Below are 20,446 nucleotides of genomic sequence, written 5' to 3' on the forward strand. Positions count from 1 at the left end.
GAGCTGACATCGAAGGATCAAAAAGCGACGTCGCTATGAATGCTTGGCATGAAAGAAGAAACTCAGTTAATCTAACATCAGTTGTAGACAAACTCTTAGAATCCATGGGGATAATTTTAACCTAACCCGCCGGGTGGGAAACCGACTGATTCAGGTTGGCTGTCCATTTTATACTCGGCCCGATTTTAATCTCCATTGACGTCAGATGAGTGTAAAATCACAAGGGTGTAAAATGGGTGACCAACTTGCTACCATCAGTTTCCCATGGACCGGTTAAGTTAAAAATCTACACCCACAATTCAAGATAAGATTAATGAGCATTTAAAAATGCATGGATTGATCAAGGATAGCCAGCATGTATTTGTTAAAGATAAGTCTTGTTTGACAAACTTGAAGAATTGACCGATTAGATTAAGAGAATGTAGTAGATGTAGTGTATATTGATTTTCAGAAGGTGTTCGATATGCTATCTGACGAGGCTTGTTAGAAAAATCCAGACATATGGTATAAAAGGAAATGTAGCGGCATAGATAGAAAGTGCAATTGATGGATAGGAAACAGAGTTAGGATAAATGGTGCTTGGTCTGGAGAAGAGTTGGAAGTGATGTATCTCAAGAATCAGTGCTGCATTCACTTTTGGTAGACATAGATGATTTGGACTTAGGTATAAGGAACACAATTTCAGTTTGCTGACCGCCAAAGTAGAAGCTTTGCCAAACAATGAGGAGGACTGTAGAAGACTTCAGGAAGACACAGAAAGATTAGCAGAATGGGCAGACAGGTGGCAATTAGGGATGGGCAATAAATGCTGGCCTTGCCAGTGATGCCCACATCCCATGATTGAATAAAAAAAAGTAACATTGGTTAGGTCACAGTAAGAGTATTGTGTGTAGGTTTGGGTTCCCCATTATAGACAGGACATTAAAGCTATAGCGAGCGTACAACATAGGTTCCCTTGGGTGGGAAACTTTAGTTTTGAGGAGAGGCTTGAGTCCAGAGAAGGCTGAGGATATTTCATAGAGATTTTTAAAGTTGCAAAAAGTTTTGATAGAATGATTAGGGAAAGACTATTTGCTCTAGTTGTAGAGTAGGTGACAGGGAGACATCAATTTAAAATGATCACTGAGAGTGAGGAGGGAGGTTAGGAGAAATTTTCTTTACACAATAAGTTGTTTGAGCATGGAATGCTTTGCTACGGGGAGTGATAGAGACAGAGAGTATTGCTTCTTTTCAAGGAAAATTGGACAAATATTTCAATAAATGTTTGAATCCGAGAAAGTTACAAGACTATGGGGAGAGCACAGGGCAGTGGAATTCGTTTTGGATTACTCTAGCAAAGAGCCAGCACAGACTTGATAGGTTGAGTGGCCTCTTTCTATGTGGTAAAAGCTTTTATAGTTCTACAAAGTGTCTAAGAGGCAATTTTAGCAATGGGTGAGATTCATTTGAGGTCAGAAGAATTGTTCAGACCAGAAAAGTCAATAGATGAAAGTGAGAGATGATAGTTGTTGGTTCGACTTGAGAGACTCAAAGAAACAAGATTTATATTGCCTCATTAAAGGCCACAAAGGGGATCAAGATGTATAGATTCAGCCATTGTACAGGAGATTTGTGTAGTGAGAACATGCAACCTCACGGGGTAGAGGAGCAAAGGGATTTAGGAGTACAGATAATTGATAAACTAATCAAACATAGAGAGGATAAAACCACAGGTCCAGATGGATTGCATCTGTGCACACTAAAAGAAGTTAGGAAAGAGATAGCAGAGGCACTATTACATACAAATAAAAATACAGTAGAAAAGGGAATAGTGCCAGAGGACTGGCGGACAGCTAATGTGATTGTTATATTTACAAAAGGAGATAAAACAAGTCCAGGGAATTATAGACCAATTAGCTTAACACTATAAAAAGGATTTAGAGGCACTGGAGAAGGTACAAAAAAGATTTACTAGGATGATACCAGAAATGAGAGGTTATACTGATCAGGAAAGATTGAATAGGCTGGGGCTGTTTTCGCGACAAAAGAGAATACTGACAGATGACCTGATAGAGGCCTTTAAGATTATGAAAGGGTTTGATAGGGTAGACGTAGAAATAATGGGCGCTAAATTGGGTCATGTAGCACCCGTTGTTTCGGCGCTCCACGGCCTCTCCGACATCCAAGATGGCATCTTGGATGCACACGCATGTTTCCTGCATGACGTGCGTCAGACGCCATCTTGGTATAGGAGTCAGCGCATGCGCTAATATCGGACACTGGAAGTATGTAAAGTAGGGAGAAAATGGCTTCAATCAGTGTGCAATGCTGATTTAAAGTGATACACACAATTTTCGACCTTAAAGCTCAACTCAACGCAGTCTTATCCCCGGCCATCTAAATATTTCTTACAGTGCCTGAAGGACCCCCCCACCAGCACTATTTAAAGGGGCCATGCAGGTGTTGCAGGTTAGTTGCTGGATTATTGCTTCTGGCTGCTGGAGGAGTAGGAAGCGTTTTTTGAAGCTCCCTATTTTTAGTGAGAGTTCCTACACTACTTTTGAGAGTGCTTTGGCAGGTATTGCCTTACGAATCGGAAAGTTACAACCCTGGTGGAACAACATTCCTGCCAACCGTGGGCGGTCTGCTAGGGCTCCCGATGGGCATTGAGCATGACTGGGAGCATGTAGAGAGGCCACGCCCAGCAGATCAAGCTGCGAGGAGACGGAGGACGAGGAGGCGCAGGGCACTGAGCAGGAGGCCCTACCCAATGAGGGCCTTCCAGGATCAATTCTCTTATCTCAACATGACCAAGCAAGATTGCATCCGACGCCTGAGGTTCACCAAGGAAGCCGTCACTGAGATCTGTCAACTGGTGCGGCCACAACTGCAGCCTCAGAACAGGCCAAGGACAGCATTGCCTGTGGCTGTGAAGGTCACCGTGGCACTGAATTTCTACGGCTCAGGAGCATATCAGGCCTCTGCTGGCGACATGTGCAAGTCCTGCAGTACTCCCCTGAGCGGGTGGGCAGATTTGTGGTGGTCTGCTGCATGCTGCACAACCTTGCCATCATGAGGAACCAGCCTTTGCCACCAGTGACTGCAGAAGATCCTGAGGAAGAGGCGGAGGAGCAGGAGGAGGAAGAGGCTCAAGAGGAGGGTGTGGAGCCATAAGAGGAGGTGGAGGAAGACGCAAGAGTGCAGCAGGAACCACACGCCTTGTCTGTAAGGCCTGTGCGTGCTCGCCTGATCCGGTATCAATAATTGGAACCACATCCCCCAACTCACCAACAGTCCTACATTCCCCACCTTTCCCCTCCCACAAGACAATCAAATCGCCCTCCATCAGATTACACATTGATGTCCCTCTCAGCTCATTGCATGAATAAAAACCACCACCGAATGCAAAATCAAACTCTCATTTATGGATTAATAAATGAAATTATGCAAACATAACAGAACTATTCACCCTTGTGCATTCCCTTAGTGCCTGTTGTTTGTGTGCCTTTACCTATCCTAGTGTTCCTACGAGGTGCTTCCCCAGTGGCTGGAGCATGGGTGGTGGAAGGCTGCTGGCTTTCAATGGAGGAATGTCCAGATGGCCTTGGAGGATGACCATGAGCAGCTCTGGGCCTTGAGGGCCCGGCTTCAGACTGCATCATCTCAGCATGGGCTGCAGCAGTCTGGCCTGGCTGGCCGAGAAGCAACAACAGGGGCACTGGCAGAGTGGCAGGGGTGGGAGCAGGAATGCTGTCATCCTGAGGGAGGACAGCAGGTCCGACTGCCATGGTGCCACTGCCACTCTCCCGGGGCGGCGCCTCAGCAATCCTGGTGATCGGCTGGAGAACGGATTGCTGGAGTGCACAGTGGTCCCCAGAGCAGCAGTCAGACCTTGGATGGCAGATGTTTGTGCTGTGACTTCAGTCATCAGACGCTGCATCATGATGGGTTCCACAGATGCGCTGATGGAGGTGACCACCTGTTCCATATTGGAAAGGATGGGCTCTAAGCTCTGCGCAAAGCCCTGTGCCAAGTTGGAGCTGGACTCCTCCATGTCCCTTCTCATTATGCGCAGGCTTTCTGGCAGGCTTTCCAGTACCCCAAGCATTTGGTGGTGTATGCCTATCAGCTGTCTTCTGTAGCCTGGCCCATCAAAGTCCTCATCTGACTCCTCTGCAGCAGAACTAGTGAGCGACCTCGCCCTCCAGTGAGTTGGCTCCTGTGGTATCCGTTCCCTCCGCCCCAGCTCCTGCGCACTTGTGCAGATCCCTCCTCTAACCTAACCTCTAAAGGACACGCTGTGTCATTCTCTGAGCTGGTGGAACCAAGTGTCAGATCAAGTGACGGTATGGCTTCAGTGTCCTCCTTCTCCCCCTCCTCCTCCTCGGGTGCCGTCACTTGTTCTTGGGTATCTGCAGTGACAAAGCGAAACAGGTTGAGTTGTGGAGTGGGGAGAGGAGCAAGTAAGAGGGTGTGCTGACAGCATCTGCAGCAAGTGAGTCAGAAAAGATTATGGGAGGAGGGAGATGTGGAAAAGGTGAAGGAGCACTAGATATGCAGAGACCCCCTTGACCGGGACCTCCAGCAAGGCATGTTGTGATGGCTGCAGCGACGGCCTGCCCAATGATCCGCAGCACCGTCTCCTCTGGGGGTGAGGATGTGCAGACGTGCCCGCCCAGCCTCAGGTCTCTCCTGCTGCCGGGTGTTATACGCCACTTTCTCCTGCAAGACAGAGGACAGTGTGTCAGTGAGTGTCCTACAAGTTGTGTGGGTGATGTGCCTGTCATGGTCAAATAGCTGCCATTTTGTGGATGTGAGTGGTGGTTGTGTGGCCTGCAAGTGTGGTACTATGTGCGGGTGAGATGCAGCATTGCGTATGGATGGGCAGTGTTTGTTGGTGGGTGGGTGGGTGACGGGAGGTGTCGTGCATGGAGTATTGGTGGTTGGTAAGATGTGCCACTTGACACTTGCATTCACTCACCTTGACCACTCGTGTCAAATCATTAAATTTCTTCCGGCACTACACCCACGTGCGTGGTGCAATGCTCCTCGCATTCACCTCTGCCACGGCCTGCCAATGCTTATGCAGCTGTAGTCTAGACGGTCTCCGGCCACCCTGCAGGTACATGCCTGCCCTCCTTTGGTCCACGCCTTCCACCAGGGCCTCCAGAGCATCGTCCGAGAATTGTGAAGCCCGCTCTCTTGCCTGTGCTGCTACTCGCGATGCCATTTCCTTTCTCCTACTTGGCTGTGTATCAGCCATTGGAAATGTGCTTGCACCTTTAAGTAGTGCAGGTTGCTGATGACGTGCGCTGTGCACACCCCATTTCCAACTTCCTCATTCTCCGTGCTGTCTCTCAGGGCTGCGCTTGCTGCAAGGAGATTTCATGATAAGTATCAGGCAGCACGAAGTTCACGTGCTGCCTGCGTAGGGTCCGTTGGGCATGGGGTGGTAGCATCGCCCAGAATGGACCCTTATACAATTTTTCCTCCGATGTTTCCACTTGCAGGGGAGACCAGAACTAGGGGCCATAAATATAAGATAGTCACTAACAAATCCAATAGGGAATTCAGAAGAAAATTCTTCATCCAGAGAGTGGTAAGAATTTGGAACTCGCTACAACAAGGAGTAGTTGAGGTGACTAACATAGATGTATTTAAGGGGAAGCTAGATAAACACATGAGGCAGAAGGGAATAGAAGGATATCTTGATAAGGTTGGCTAAAGTAGATTGGGAAATTAGATTAAAATGTATGACTGTAGATAAGCAATGGCAAACATTTAAAGGAGGTGAGTCACTCACTGTATTCTGTGGCGAGTGACTCACCTCCTGACTCCCCAAAGCCTTTTCACCAGCTACAAGGCACAAGTCAGGAGTGTGATGGAATACTCTCCACTTGCCTGGATGAGTGCAGCTCCGACAACACTTAAGAAGCTCGACACCATCCAGGTCAAAGCAGCCCGCTTGATTGGCACCCCATCCACCACCTTGAACATTCACTCCCTCCACCATCGGTGCACCATGGCTGCAGTGTGTACCATCTACAAGATGCGCTGCAGAAACTCACCAAGGCTTCTTCAACCTCTACCACCTAGAAATCAAGGGCAGCAAGCACATGGGAACAACAACACCTGCATGTTCCCCTCCAAGTCACACACCATCCTGACATGGAAATACTTCGCCATTCCTTCATCATTGCTGGGTCAAAATCTTGGAGCTCCCTACCTTACAGCACTGTGAGAGTACCTTCACCACAAGGACAGCAGCGGTTCAAGAAGGCGGCTCACCTCCATCTTCTTGAGGGCAATTAGGGATGGGCAATAAATGCTGGACAGCGACGCCCACATCCCATGAATTAATTTTTAAAAATTTAAAGAAATTTTTCAGTATTCTCAATGAATATACATTCCATTGAAAAATAAAAACTCCACAGGAAAAGTGATTCATCCGTGGCTAACTAAAGAAGTTAGGATAGTATTAGATTAAAAGAAGAGTAGTAAGCCTGAGGATTGGGACAGCTTTAGAAATCAGCAAAGGACGACCAAAAAATTGATAAAAAGGGAGAAAATAGAATATGAAAGTAAACTTACAATCCGTTTTTATATTTCTTGCAAGAGCTTCTACAAATACGTAAAAAGGAAGAGATTAGCGAAAGTAAACTTTGGTCCCTTAAAGACCGAGACAGGAGAAATTATAATGGGGAATAAGGAAATGGCAGAGACGTTAAACATATATTTTGTATCTGTCTTCACAGTTGAAGTCACAAAAAACATGCTGGAAATAGTGGGGAACCAAGACCCTAATGAGAGTGAGGAACTTAAAGTAATAAATATCAGTGGAGATGAAGTACTTGAGAAACTATGGGACTAAAAGCCGACAAATCCCCTGGACCTGATGGCTTACATCCTAGGGTTCTAAAAGAGGTGGCTGCAGAGATAGTGGATCCATTGGTTGTGATCTTCCAAAATTCCCTAGATTCTAGAACGGTCCCAGAGATTGGAAGGTAGCAAATGTAACCCCACTATTCAAGAAAGGAGGGAGAGAGAAAACTGAAAACTACAGGCCAGTTAGCCTGACATCAGTCATCTGGAAAATGCTGGAATCCATTATTAAGGAAGTGGTAACAGGGCACTTAGGAGATCATAATATGATTAGGCAGAGTCAACATGGTTTTATGAAAGGGAAATCGTGTTTGACAAACCTATTAGAGTTTATTGAGGATGTAACTAGCAAGGTAGATAAAGGGAAACCAGTGGATGTAGTATATATGGATTTTCAAAAGGCATTCAATAAGGTGCCAAATAAAAGGTTGTTACACAAGATAAGGGCTCATGGGGTTGGGGGTAATATGTTAGCATGGATAGCGGATTAGTTAATGGACAGAAAACAGAGTAGGGATAAGTAGGTTGGCAGGCTGTAACTAGTGGAGTGCCGCAAGGATTAGTGCTTGGGCCTCAGCTATTTACAATCTATATTAATGACTTAGATGAAGGGACCGAGTGTAATGTATCCAAGCTTGCTGACGGTAAAAAGCTAGGTGGGCAAGTAAGCTGCGAGGAAGACACAAAGAGTCTGCAAAGGGATATAGACAGGTTAAGCAAGTGGGCGAGAAGTGGCAGATGTGGGGAAATGTGAGGTTATTCACTTTGGTAGGAAGAATAGAAAGACAGAATATTTTTTAAATAGTGAGAAACTATTAAATGTCGGTGTTCAGAGAGATTTGAGTGTCCTCGTACAAGAAACACAAAAAGTTAACCTGCAGGTACAGCAAGCAACTGGGAAGCAAATGGCATATTGGCCTTTGTTGCAACGGGGTTGGAGTATAAGAGTAAGGAAGTCTTACTACAATTGTACAGGGCGTTGGTGAGACCCCACCTGGAGAACTGTGTACAGTTTTGGTCTCCTTATCTAAGGAAGGATATACTTGCCTTAGACGCGGTGCACTAGATTAATTCCTGGGATGAGAGGGTTGTCCCATGAAGAGAGGTTGAGTAGAATGGGCCTATACTCTCTGGAGTTTAGAAGAATAAGAAGTGATCTCATTGAAACATATAAGATTCTGAGGGGGCTTGGCGGGGTAGATGGTGAGAGGTTGTTTCCCATGGCTAGAGAGTCTAGAACTAGGGGGCATAGTGTCGGGATAAGGGATCGGCCATTTGAGACTGAGATGAGGAGGAATTTCTTCACGCAGAGGGTTGTGAATCTTTGGAATTCTGTACCTCCAGAGGGCAGTGGATGCTGAGTCGTTGAGTATATTCAAGGCTGACATCGATAGATTTTTAGACTGTAAGGGAATCAAGAGATATGGAGAAAGTGGAGTTGAGGTTGAAGATCAGCCATGATCTTATTGAATGACGGAGCAGGCTTGAGGGGCCATATGGCCTACTCCTGCTCCTTTATGTTATGTTCTTCTTAAGTTGGATGAAGAAGGGTGGGAGGAGGCACACGTGGAGCATAAACACCGGCATGAACTTGTTGGGCCAAATGGCCTGTTTCTGTGCTGTACATTCTTTGTAATTCTTTTTAACCTGAAAGAAGTTGATGAATGTATAATGGAATCAACAGTAAAAGATTGGGTAGGATTGGGTGATGGATAGGTTTGGTTGATGAAATAAGAAAGTAATTGACATTAAGAACAACAGACTGGGAAAAAAGACACTTATGAACAAAAAGAAATAAAAATTGTCACCAACTTAAAAGTCCAGAGTTTGTGGGGGAGAAAGAATACTTCTGGTTGAAAGGCCCTCCTTGCTTTAATGCTCCCCTTCAATAGAAATGAAACTCACCAAAATGTTTTCAAAAACATTTTTGTTCCTCATGGCTGTAACCCACACTTGGTAGGAAATAAATGAGTTTTTGGCTGAATTTTTCCTTCTCTCTTTTAAGGTTAGATTTTGAATGGCCTTGAAGTAAATATTTTGTATGCTTCATCGTGATCTTCATTTCTTCATCATTTCCTTTTGTGTGGTGAAACATGGGTATTGTGCTCTGAAAGTTACAGTGCTAAAACTGATTGAAGTGTTGCTTTGATCATCTGGAGAACAAAGGAATAACTGAGACCTAACAGTTAGCAGTTGTACACCTGATATAGTGCTATATTTCAGAGGTGTAACAAGGATCCATTGTATCGACCAGCAGTTTTTTTTTAAAGAAGTGCAGGAGCAGTTTCAAAACACCGAAAACTGGGGATTCTTTGAGGGGAGTGGGAGGGGTGTTGTGGGAGGAGGGGGTGGCTGGGGTGGGATCAGTCCTAGACATAAATTTACATAATTCTCTCATTTTTTGAAAATGTGATTTAGTGGTATAAATAAATTGATTTGTAAAAGCATTTTAAAGCATTACTTTATAGGTGTAGGAGAATTTTGTTTATAAGACTTGAATTATGCTATCCCATATAATGTATTTTCTAGCTGTCAGATTTTTTTTAATTTTTGGAAATAACTTTTTTTGCAACAGTTGAGATTTGAATACTCTATGACTGAAGTTATTTATGGCTCTCACTATTATATAATGTAAAGCATTTTCTTTATATAATTTTCTATCCTTTATAAAGCTTTTTGTATGTCTGTCAGAGACTCGAAATATTCAATTTGATTAAATACTATAATTTTTTTTAAATTCCATGTCTTTGCAGTGTTTCTCACCCAAGTGACGCCTGTTTTAGCAACAGTGGTGGTAGGTACACATTCTAATTCACCATTTTGATTTAATTGTTGTTTGTATCTTAATTGAGATTAATACATCAACTGGAGCATACCAGCACGGCAAGGTTATGTTATAGGTTTGCACTAACAGTGCAGTGCTGCACCTTGGAGGGTGGGACTAAGTTTATATCTATAATTCTCTTCTTGCCCCCCTACCCAACCACACTGCTGAATTGCCAATCTTAACCATGTCATGTTAAGTGGACCTCAGTAGCTGGGCACAAGGAACAATTTTATAAGCTAATTATTTTGATGGCAAATCTATCCATATCAGAATATTGTACAATGGCTACCATGTTCCTGATCCAACATTTAAAAAAAAAGAACATGCTGGAAATATACAGCAGGTCGGTCAGCATTTGAAAGAGAAAAATGAGTTAATATTTTGGGTGTCACCTTCATCAGAACTGAATTGAGAATTGAGTTCTGATGAAGGGTCCTACCTGAAATATTAACCTTTCTTTTCTCTTTTAGATGGTGAGCAACTTGGTGAACATTTTCAACATTTTTTGTTTTCATTGAATATTTCCAACCTTCAAATTTATATTTCCTAAACTGTATTTTTAAATAAAATGAATGTAAGAAGATGGTAATTTGATTGAAAGATCCAAAGTAGAGGTTAGAAGTTAGAAAACTTTGTCTCCTCTCCACTGACTATCAATGATCAAGGGCCACAAATTAGGCTAATTGGAAATGAATGCACAGCACAAAGTTCTTAGTGATCAGTACTTTAAGGCCTCAGGGTGTCATGGATATTAATCTGAAATTCTGAGCTAGAAGTAAGCTTGATTTCCAATGTAATTGATGTCTGGAATTACAAAAATCCTTGGTGTTGCACTTTTGGCTGTCATCTGTCAGTTTGATCATAAGTCATAGTGCTGAGTTACTTGAAGGGTAAAATATTAATTGTGGCATTGCTATGTATGCACACAAAAAATGCAGCCACAGCTTTAGCTGTTCTTCAATCATAATGTGCCTCTTAAGTCCAATTGAAGTTCAGTGCCAACTACCAGTAGCTTTTGACCTCTTGGTATTCATGCCAATTGGCATTCAGTTGGTATGTAGATGTAATGAAAGAATAATCAAAGTATTGTTTTGCTATAACTCATTGTAGCTGAGATTGCATTTAATGCGAATTGAATGAATAGCTATAGTCCTAGTTTCACCAGCTGTATCATTTAACTACAATCATGGAGTGTCCATAAAGATTCAGTTCTGGAAGCTACTGTTTTGTAAAATAAAACACTTGCAGAAATGTATTTTAATACAGTCAAAATTAATTAGTTTGGATGCAACTGTAATTTATTTCCCAACGGTTTAATTTTGGAACATTTTGCAGATTAAAATGTATGTGCGGCACATAGATTACATTTGAAGAAATATTAATGATTTGTGCCGCTAATAATTATAAATTTCAATTCTACAAAATCTGTGATCTGATCTGTGAAGCAAAGAATGTAGGGGATCTTCAGTTTTATTGTTTTTTATTTAATATATATTTTTTTATTTAATATATTTTTTTCTTTTTATATTTAGACTTTCAGTATTTACTCTAGTTTGAGTGGGTCACCACTGACTGCTAACAAGGCTTTTTCAGCACTGGCACTTTTTGATAAATTTAGTGCTCCACTGCTTATGTTCCCAATGGTAAGTTGCATGCGAAATAGTTTGTTAAATACTAAATGCACGTATCACAAGATTTTCGAGTCGCCTTTGGCTTAGAAAGTCAAGACTGAAAAAGATTTGTTGTTGTGTTTCTTGGTGCTATGGACTATTATTCTGGGCGAAGTGATTGTTTAAAAGACAAAAGCATCAATACATTTTTAGAGAATTTTGCTTATTATTTGGGAAATGTACATTAGCCTATATGGTTTTATGTCTGTTAATCAGCAGGATACTGGAGATTCCAGATAGCTCAGTTGGACAGTACACTGCCCAATGTGGAACTGAACCATACAGACATAGGAACAGGAATAGGCCATTCAGCCTCTTGAGCCTGTTTCGCCATTCAGTCAGGTCATGGCTGATCTGTACCTCAACTACATTTACCCGCCATTGCTGCATATCCCTTGATACCCTTACCTAACAAAAATATATCGATCTCAGTCTGGAAAATTTCAATTGACCCAGCATCCACAGTCTTTTGAGGGACTAAGTTCCAGATTTCCACTACCCTTTGTGTGATTTCACTCCTAAGTGGCCTAGCTCTAATTATAAGATTTTGCCCCCTTGTTCTGGATTCCCCCAGCAGAGGAAATAGTTTCTCTGTAACTACTCTATTGAATATGTATGTCATTTTAAACACCTTGCTTAGATCACCCCTCAACCTTTCAAACTCAGAATAATACAAGACAAGTTTATGCAACCTGCCTACGTAGTTTAACCCTTTAAGCCCTAGTGTCATTAACTTTTAGTGAGTGGTGCACATGGACACCTAAATCCCTTTGCTCCTCCACAACTCCTAACCTCTTACCATTAAGAAGATTTGCAAGACAGCTCCCCTGACTGATGTACAGACAGGAGCATATTTTAGCAACGAAAAGAAAGAGCTGCTTTTCTCAGGGCGCAGCTTACCTAAAACCAAGATTCCAGATGTGATTTGAACCCATAAACCCTGGTTTAGAAAACCAATGCCTTATACATCAGGCCACTGGGACCACACTAAAATGACCATACTCAAAACCACACGACCACATTGGAAATGTTAATTTGCTATAAATGTTTAGATGGCCTTGGATGCCAAGTGCAAAATTAGTCCAGTCCCACTATACAGCTGAAGATGCAGCTGGTGTTGCCCCAGTACTATTTGTTTTTTTCACTGGGTTAGGCCAAATTCATTTAGGTAACAATACTTACAATTTTTTGGAGATTTTTCTATTATATATTAGAAACCAAGGTGGGATGCAACGTTCCAGATATGTGGCGATGTGGTTGGGCATCTCGTCTAAATGTGACGCTACCCTATCCATACCCTGCACACCCTCACCACTGGGTGGCTCTGCAACATTTGTTGCAACCGATATCAGAAAGGCAGAATATGAGCCTGCTTAGGAAGTGCTTTCAGAAAAAAATGTTGTCTTAATGTAGTTGATATGCTATTTTTCACCCACTGAGATTGTTTGCTGGGCTGGTCCACCCCACCCCTCCACTGGGATTGTTTCTCCTCCTATGCCTCTCCCTTCTCCCCCCGTGCCTCTCCCCTCTTTCTCCCCCTCCCCCGTGCCTCTCCCCTCTTTCTCCCCCTCCCCCGTGCCTCTCCCCTCTTTCTCCCCCTCCCCCGTGCCTCTCCCCTCTTTCTCCTCCGCCTGACCCTGCGTGGCCTGAATATTACATTTGTTTTTGATTCCTAATGTGCAACGCTATGGAAGATCGACTAGTATCTAATAAATTTCAGATAAATAAATTTGCGTGGAATAACCAGGGAAAATCATAACCAAAATAATGGTTGTGGCTTCTGCTGTTTTTTTTTATTCATTCATGGGATGTGGGCGTCGCTGACCAGGCCAGCATTTATTGCCCATCCCTAATTGCCCTTGAGAAGGTGGTGGTGAGCCGCCTTCTTGAACCGCTGCAGTCTATGTGGTGAAGGTTCTCCCACAGTGCTGTTAGGAAGGGAGTTCCAGGATCTTGACCCAGCGATGATGAAGGAACTGCGATATATTTCCAAGTCGGGATGGTGTGTGACTTGGAGGGGAATGTGCACGTGGTGTTGTTCCCATGTGCCTGCTGCCCTTGTCCTTCGAGGTGGTAGAGGTCGTGGGTTTGGGAGGTGCTGTCGAAGAAGCCTTGGCGAGTTGCTGCAGTGCATCCTGTGGATGGTACACACTGCAGCCATGGTGCGCCGAAATGGCGAACGGAGTGAATGTTTAGGGTGGTGGATGGGGTGCCAATCAAGCGGGCTGCTTTGTCCTGGATGCTGTCGAGCTTCTTGAGTGTTGTTGGAGCTGCATTCATCCAGGCAAGTGGAGAGTATTCCATCACACTCCTGACTTGTGCCTTGTAGATGGTGCAAAGGCTTTGGGGAGTCAGGTGAGTCACTCGCCGCAGAATACCCAACCTCTGACCTGCTCTTGTAGCCACAGTATTTATGTGGCTGATCCAGTTAAGTTTCTGGTCAATGGTGACCCCCAGGGTGTTGATGGTGGGGGATTTGGCGATGGTAATGTCATTGAATGTCAAAAGGAGGTGGTTAGACTCTTTTTTTTGTTGGAGATGGTCATTTGCATCAGAGAAGTGCTAGGCAATGTTACTTGCCACTTATGAGCCCAAGCTTGGATGTTGTCCAGGTCTTGCTGCATGTGGGCACAGACTGTTTCATTATCTGAGGGGTTGCGAATGGAACTGAACATTGTGCAATCATCAGCGAACATCCCCAATTTCTGACCTTATGATGGAGGGAAGATCATTGATGAAGCAGCTGAAGATGGTTGGGCCTTGGACACTGCTCTGAGGAACTCCTGCAGCAATGTCCTGGGGCTGAGATGATTGGCCTCCAACAACCACTACCATCTTCCTTTGTGTTAGTTATGACTCCAGCCACTGGAGAGTTTTTCCCCTGATTCCCATTGACTTCAATTTTACTCGGGCTCCTTGGTGCCACACTCGGTCAAATGCTGCCTTGATGTCAAGGGCAGTCACTCTCACCTCACCTTTGGAATTCAGATTTTTTTGTCCATGTTTGGACCAAGGCTGTAATGAGGTCTGTAGCTGAGTGGTCCTGGTGGAACCCAAACTGAGCATCGGTGAGCAGGTTATTGGTGAGTAAGTGCCGTTTGATAGCACTGTCGATGACACCTTCCATCACTTTGCTGTTGATTGAGAGTAGACTGATGGGGCGGTAATTGGCCAGATTGGATTTGTCCTGCTTTTTGTGGACAGGACATACCTGGGCAATTTTCCACATTGTCGGGTAGTGTTCTCGTACTTTCTTTTTAAAAAATTCTTAGTATGTGGATAATTCCTTTGATTGTGTACTAGTTTTCAGGTTTTTTTTGTGAATACAATTTCATGGAGGTCTTTGTGAAACATACTATATTATAGGCTATACTCAAGAATCAGGAGTGTCCCTTGTTTACATGCAGTTAGCAGACTAGGTCCTCTGGTGCAAACATTATGTAATCCCTGTTACAAATATATCCATTAGTATATTGCAAAGCTCTCTTTTCTCATTTCTGGAGACTTTCTGTAACACACAGTCAAGCCTGTTGTAAACTCATTCCTGTATGGTAATTCAGGCTACCCGCTATAAAGAGACTAAATAAATGAGGTAATTGAGCACCATTCTGCTAAATTATAGCTCCATTTTAGTCATCAGCAGCAAATAGATCAATTTCATGAAAACAAGTAAACCACATCCCTTGAAATTTCAGCAGAATGGCCATTGCATGTTATTCATCTTCAAAAATTGTTTCAGTTTGATTTGCAAATTTCCAGATTTTTCAACAAAAACATTTAGTGCTTGAAGTACCCAACAAGTTTCCTGCAAATAAACTTGCATACGCAGAAACTGCTAAATGTTACTGATCTAGGCCTTAGTGTGTAGGTGCCATGTCTACATTTGCAGTATTTTTGATTAAATATCTCTAACCCGTAATTGTAAATCTACAGCATAGAATTTTCAAATCTACCATGTCTAGCGGAAGAGAATCAGTACAGCACCAAAGTGACCTATTTTCTGTAATTCATATTGAAGTATATTTATTGTGACCATAAGAACAACATGAAACTTATCAGAATCAAAATATTTAAGAAGGCTTTGTTGTAAAGACAACTCTTCGTATATTTAGAAAGTACTAGTAAAATAGAAACACAGCTGAAATATTTATTCAAAGTCGTCATCTGTTGAAAAAGATAATTCTTCCTAAAACATACAATTTGATTCAAAAACAGAAAATGTTGGCAGTATACAGCAGGTCTGCCAGCATCTGAATATGTACTTCCTTGAACCTGGTGTATTGTACTTGCCATGCAGTATGGTTTTGTTAAGCATAAGCATAATCCTGACCTCCATGTGGCTTACTACTTCAACTCCCAATCTTGCCTTTCTGCCTTTTGCCTCGTACACTGTTCCAACAAAATTGAAAGTCGACTTCAGTGACAATGCTTCACCTTCCTCTTGACTACTCTGCAACCTCTGATCTAAACATTAGTAACTTCAGACCTTGTCTATCTTTGCTCTATTTTCCTACCAGTTTCTCCCTTTTCTCCCTTCTGTTTTGAAGCTGATTTTCCACCTCTCATCTTTTAATGCCTTTTCACAGCCTGCTGGAGATTAACTCTATATATCACCCGGCACTTTTCAGCTTTTTCCAATTTAAAAAAAAATCTCTTCTTCAGGACTTCTATTCCTATTGAGGTACTTCTTTGTACTAGTATTTAGCATGTATGGCCCACAACCTTTTACCTGTTACCTCCATCCTTCTTCATTTTGGTCAGTCCTGTAAAGGGGGTCACCTTTTTCTCAGTTCTGATGAACCCTACCCAAAACATTAAACCTGTCTTTTCTCATTTAATATGCTGACGAGCTTGTTTTGTATTCACAAATCATTTTAATTATAGTCTGTTTGTAGTGCTCACTGGTTGTAATGTTAATTTAGATGTAGTGTTCAGTTTTTAAACATCAAAACTGCATTGGACTGAGCGCCGTATTTCTACACCTGTTCATGCTCCCTATAGATTAGTTATACTGCTCAACTCATGAAATTCAAGGTAAAATTTGAGCTAAAGTATTTTCTTGTGGAGAAAGTTATCTTCTTGCTCCCTGCTGTAATCTGGATATCAGTAAAATAGATTTTTAATTCAGTCATTTTTTGAAAAAAGACATACTGCAGATTTTCTGCTCGAATGTTTACTCAGCAACATCCAGCACCAGAATAACAGTCTGAGATTAGCCAAGGTAGTAAATAACCTATTTCATAGAAGCATAGAAAATTTACAGCACAGAAGGAGGCCATTCGGCCCATTGTGTCCGTGCCGTTCGAAAATGAGCTACCCAGCCTAATCCCACTTTCCAGCACTTGGTCCGTAGCCATATAGGTTAAGGCACGTCAGGTGCACATCCAAGTACTTTTTAAATGAGTTGAGGGTTTCTGTCTCTACCACCCTCAGGCAGTGAGTTCTAGACCCCCACCACCCTCTGGGTGAATTTTTTTTTTCCTCAGCTCCCCTTTAATCCAATCTAATCTACCAATCACTTTAAATCTATGCTCCCTGGTTATTGACCTATTTCTTGATGACCAGCATTATTTCACACTACTACCAAGTTCAAACTTTCTGAGGGTGAAGATTCAGTTAAAGAGTAAATTTTGCAAGACTCCACTCACTTGTTATGATCAGCTGGGATCACCTGGGCTTCCAAATCTATAAAGACCAGAACAAAATGATGATTAGTGGCAAACAATTTTTAAAAAAATGGACCTTTGTCTTTGCAGCAAACACTTTGTGGAAATGAAATGCAGAGAATCTTGCAGAATACTAGTTGACGTACTCCCACACAGGAGTGATTTAATGAATGGGGGCCTGGAAGATCATAAGAGATTGAACTAATGGCTACAGTTCTCGGTCTGATAAAGTATTCATTTTTTGTACTTTAAGAAAGAAAGACTAGTATTTATACAACAACAACTACTTGCATTTATATAGCAGCTTTAACATAGAAAACTGTCTCAAATCGTTTCACAGAAGCGTAATCAAACAATGGACCTGAGCTGGAGAGAGTGTTTTTAGAAAGGGCAACTAAAAACTTGTTAAAGACGTAGATTTTTAGAAGGCTCTTAAAGGAGGAGAGGGAGTTGGAAAGGCAGGGAGAGAATTCCAGACCGTAGGGGCTAGACAGCTGAAAACATGACCACCACTGGTGGAGCAAAGGGAGTGGGGGATGCACAAGAGGCTAGAGTTGGAGGAACGTGGAGTTCAGAGGATTGTCGGGCCGCAGTGGGGAGGTCATGTAGGCGGGGCAGACTAACACACGGACCTCTGGGAGCTATGCCTAGATGCCCTATCCAAATCTGGGGTCCTCGGTAAAACTCACCGTAACAAAGAAAAACTACATATAACTGCTGGATCAGTTGCATTTAGCATAGTATATTATAACATGGTTTACTTATTATTAATGCAGGATGTAAACATTCTGTGATGTTTAGCATAGTATATTATAACATGGTTTACTTATTATTAATGCAGGATGTAAACATTCTGTGGGCTTATTTCTTCATAAATTTTACAGAAATTTGTGTTTCGATGGATTGGGAGGGTGGTTTGTGTGTTGTTGCAGCAGGATCCCAAACGTTCTTGGTGCCCAGGGCCTGAAGAATTCTTAATCTGGCTGTGCATGTAGGGATTCAAACAGAAGGATGAGAATTTTAAATTTGAGGCGTTGGGGGACTGGGAGCCATTGTAAGTCAGTGAGCTCAGCGCCTCTTATGTTCTCGGGATGTTTATGTTAATGACTTACTTTTGAGGTGCAGTTACTGTAGTTAGTAGACAAACACAGCAGCCCATTTGTGCACATCAAAAGGAGACAAAGGAAATGACCAATTAATCTGTTTTGATGGTGTTGGTTGAGAAATGAATGTTGGGCAGGACATCAAGAATTCCCTGCTCTTCTTTGAATAAGTGTCATGAGATCTTTTGTGTCCACTTGATCAGACAAAAGGAGCCTCAGTTTAATATCCAAATGACTGCACCTCTGAGAATGCAGCATTCCCTCGGTACTGCACTGATGTCAGCCTCAATTATGTGTTTAAATACTGGATTGAGGCTTGAATCCACAGCTTTCTGACGCGAGCAAGAATGCTACCACTGATCCAAGATTGCACTATACCCAGGTTGTACTGTGTATCTAATTTGATTCTTGTAATAATTTACATATCTTGGCATATTTCAATCTAATTCTTTCAGAGCATAAGAAGGTAAATTTTCCAGAGCATAAGAAGGTAGAGGATGAAAGAAGAACTTGAGCACATCCAGCTTATCCCATTTTTTATGGCTTTGTTCAGGATCAGCTTGGATCTTTTTCTTCTTGTTCCTGCTCCAGCACTAATATCTGTCTAGTCTCTGCTAAACTGGAAAATTGTTGAACACCTCAATAGCACAATCCTTAATTTAGATTGGATTAAATAACACCCTATCCAGCATTAACCCCGTTACTCTTTGTGCTGCTGCCTCAGTTTTTAATTCATTGAATAAAATGGCTGAATTATATGAATAAAATATGTGTACATCAGAGAGAATGCAGTAGAAGTTTTAAGACAGTCTTGTAAAGTAGCTCTGTAATTACCAAATAAGCAGCATTCAAAGATTACAGTAGTCTATTTTATGTTACTGAAAATTTTCCACAATTCTAATTGCTTGAAAGTGTTCAAACAAATTTTTAAAAATATATATGTACTGCATTTGGGGGTGATTTTTATATTTAATATTTTCTCCCCTTTCCACTTTTTCAATCACCCGTTCACCCAAGATGTTCCCAAGATCTCTGTCCACGAATTCTGATAATGGCTGTTGCAAATTGCATTAGAATGACGTGTGGTTCTGTGTTTTGGCTTCCTCTTATTCTCTACGCTGCAGCTCTATAGGCAGTGCCAGGCCTCACTGACAACCTGGCTGAAGTTTGGAATCCAGTAATGTTGGGGAGTGCAGGCATAATCTTGTGTTACGTTACTCCAATGTCCCCAGCCATTGCACTGCTTCTGTGAATTCAATATGAAAGTCAAAGACAGCTTCTACATCTTCATTTCACAAGTAGTTAAAAATTCCTTTTGCTTGCAGTTGAGAATATAGAATTTCTGAAGACAAAAAGGAAGAACAGTATTTTGACAGGTTTGTGACAGTTAAAATGTATGATTCAGGGCATGATGTTGAGTTCAAATGCAAATAACTGATCTGATCTGACAGGTGGATCTGTCAGTTTACATACCAGAGACCTGAGTCGTTGGATTTAGTTTTCCATTACCAAAATAGTCTACTTAGTTGTTTTAATCAGTTTTTAAAGGAGGTATATATAATACTGTTGTCGCCCATAATTATATATTATATAAAGGAAGATACTTGAACTATTGATATTGCTCAGTTGTTCCTGTTGGTGGTGTTAAAGTGTAGAACTGCTGGGTAAAAGCAGCCTGGGAGAAAACATTCTGTATAGAATTCCCATTTATAAAATGTTTCTGTATTGAATATTTTTAATGTTACCTCAGTTGGGTTAGGGACTGCTAAAATTGGCCAGGGATACTGCTGCTGCTGCTGTCCGGTGACGTACTGGGGGTGCATGTGTGTCAACATCAGGTGAGGACTGGAATGGGCTCAAATGTGATTCTCCCTGCAATCAAATAGTCAGCTGACATTCGTTGTCTGAGTTCACACATGGAGGATAGCCACTTGGCCGAGGTACAGGAGAGTGCCCAGCATGAGTGGAGCTGTACTCCAGCAAGATTTCATGCCTTCAGGAGTAGAGTTGAAGGACAAGGAGAAATTACAATATATGTCCTTTTTTTGCCTGATACGTGAAGTTATATTCCAGTGACAAAGGATAGGTGCAACAGACTGAGGGCAACGCTGCCCGTTCATGGTAGCATTGAAGTCGAGCTTTATTGTAGTGTCATATAAGGGAGGGCTTTCCAGACAAAATCTTGGCTCCCATTTTGCCTCTCACCAGCAGTTCAACGTTGTACAAGAGCTGTAGGCATTACAGGTTTCCCCTCTTTATAACACTGAGGGATTATGAGGCAGTTCACTAGAATATTCTCCTTTAGTTTTTGTGCTGTTA

At 42.3% G+C, this 20,446-nt stretch overlaps 1 protein-coding gene across 4 annotated transcripts in view; it reads left to right on the forward strand.

Moving 5' to 3' along the window:
- Nucleotides 1–20,446, forward strand: part of LOC137316340 (ATP-binding cassette sub-family C member 9-like) — a 233,059-nt gene that overhangs the window by 95,693 nt on the left and 116,920 nt on the right. For all 4 annotated transcript variants that reach the window (XM_067980409.1, XM_067980417.1, XM_067980431.1 and 1 more), the window contains 2 exons: nucleotides 9,615–9,655; nucleotides 11,221–11,331. In XM_067980409.1, the coding sequence (XP_067836510.1) occupies nucleotides 9,615–9,655; nucleotides 11,221–11,331 (152 nt within the window). The remainder of the gene's footprint in view (nucleotides 1–9,614; nucleotides 9,656–11,220; nucleotides 11,332–20,446) is intronic.

The sequence above is a fragment of the Heptranchias perlo genome, chromosome 3 (genome assembly GCF_035084215.1).
Source record: "Heptranchias perlo isolate sHepPer1 chromosome 3, sHepPer1.hap1, whole genome shotgun sequence".
NCBI classification, from domain to species: Eukaryota; Metazoa; Chordata; class Chondrichthyes; order Hexanchiformes; family Hexanchidae; genus Heptranchias; species Heptranchias perlo.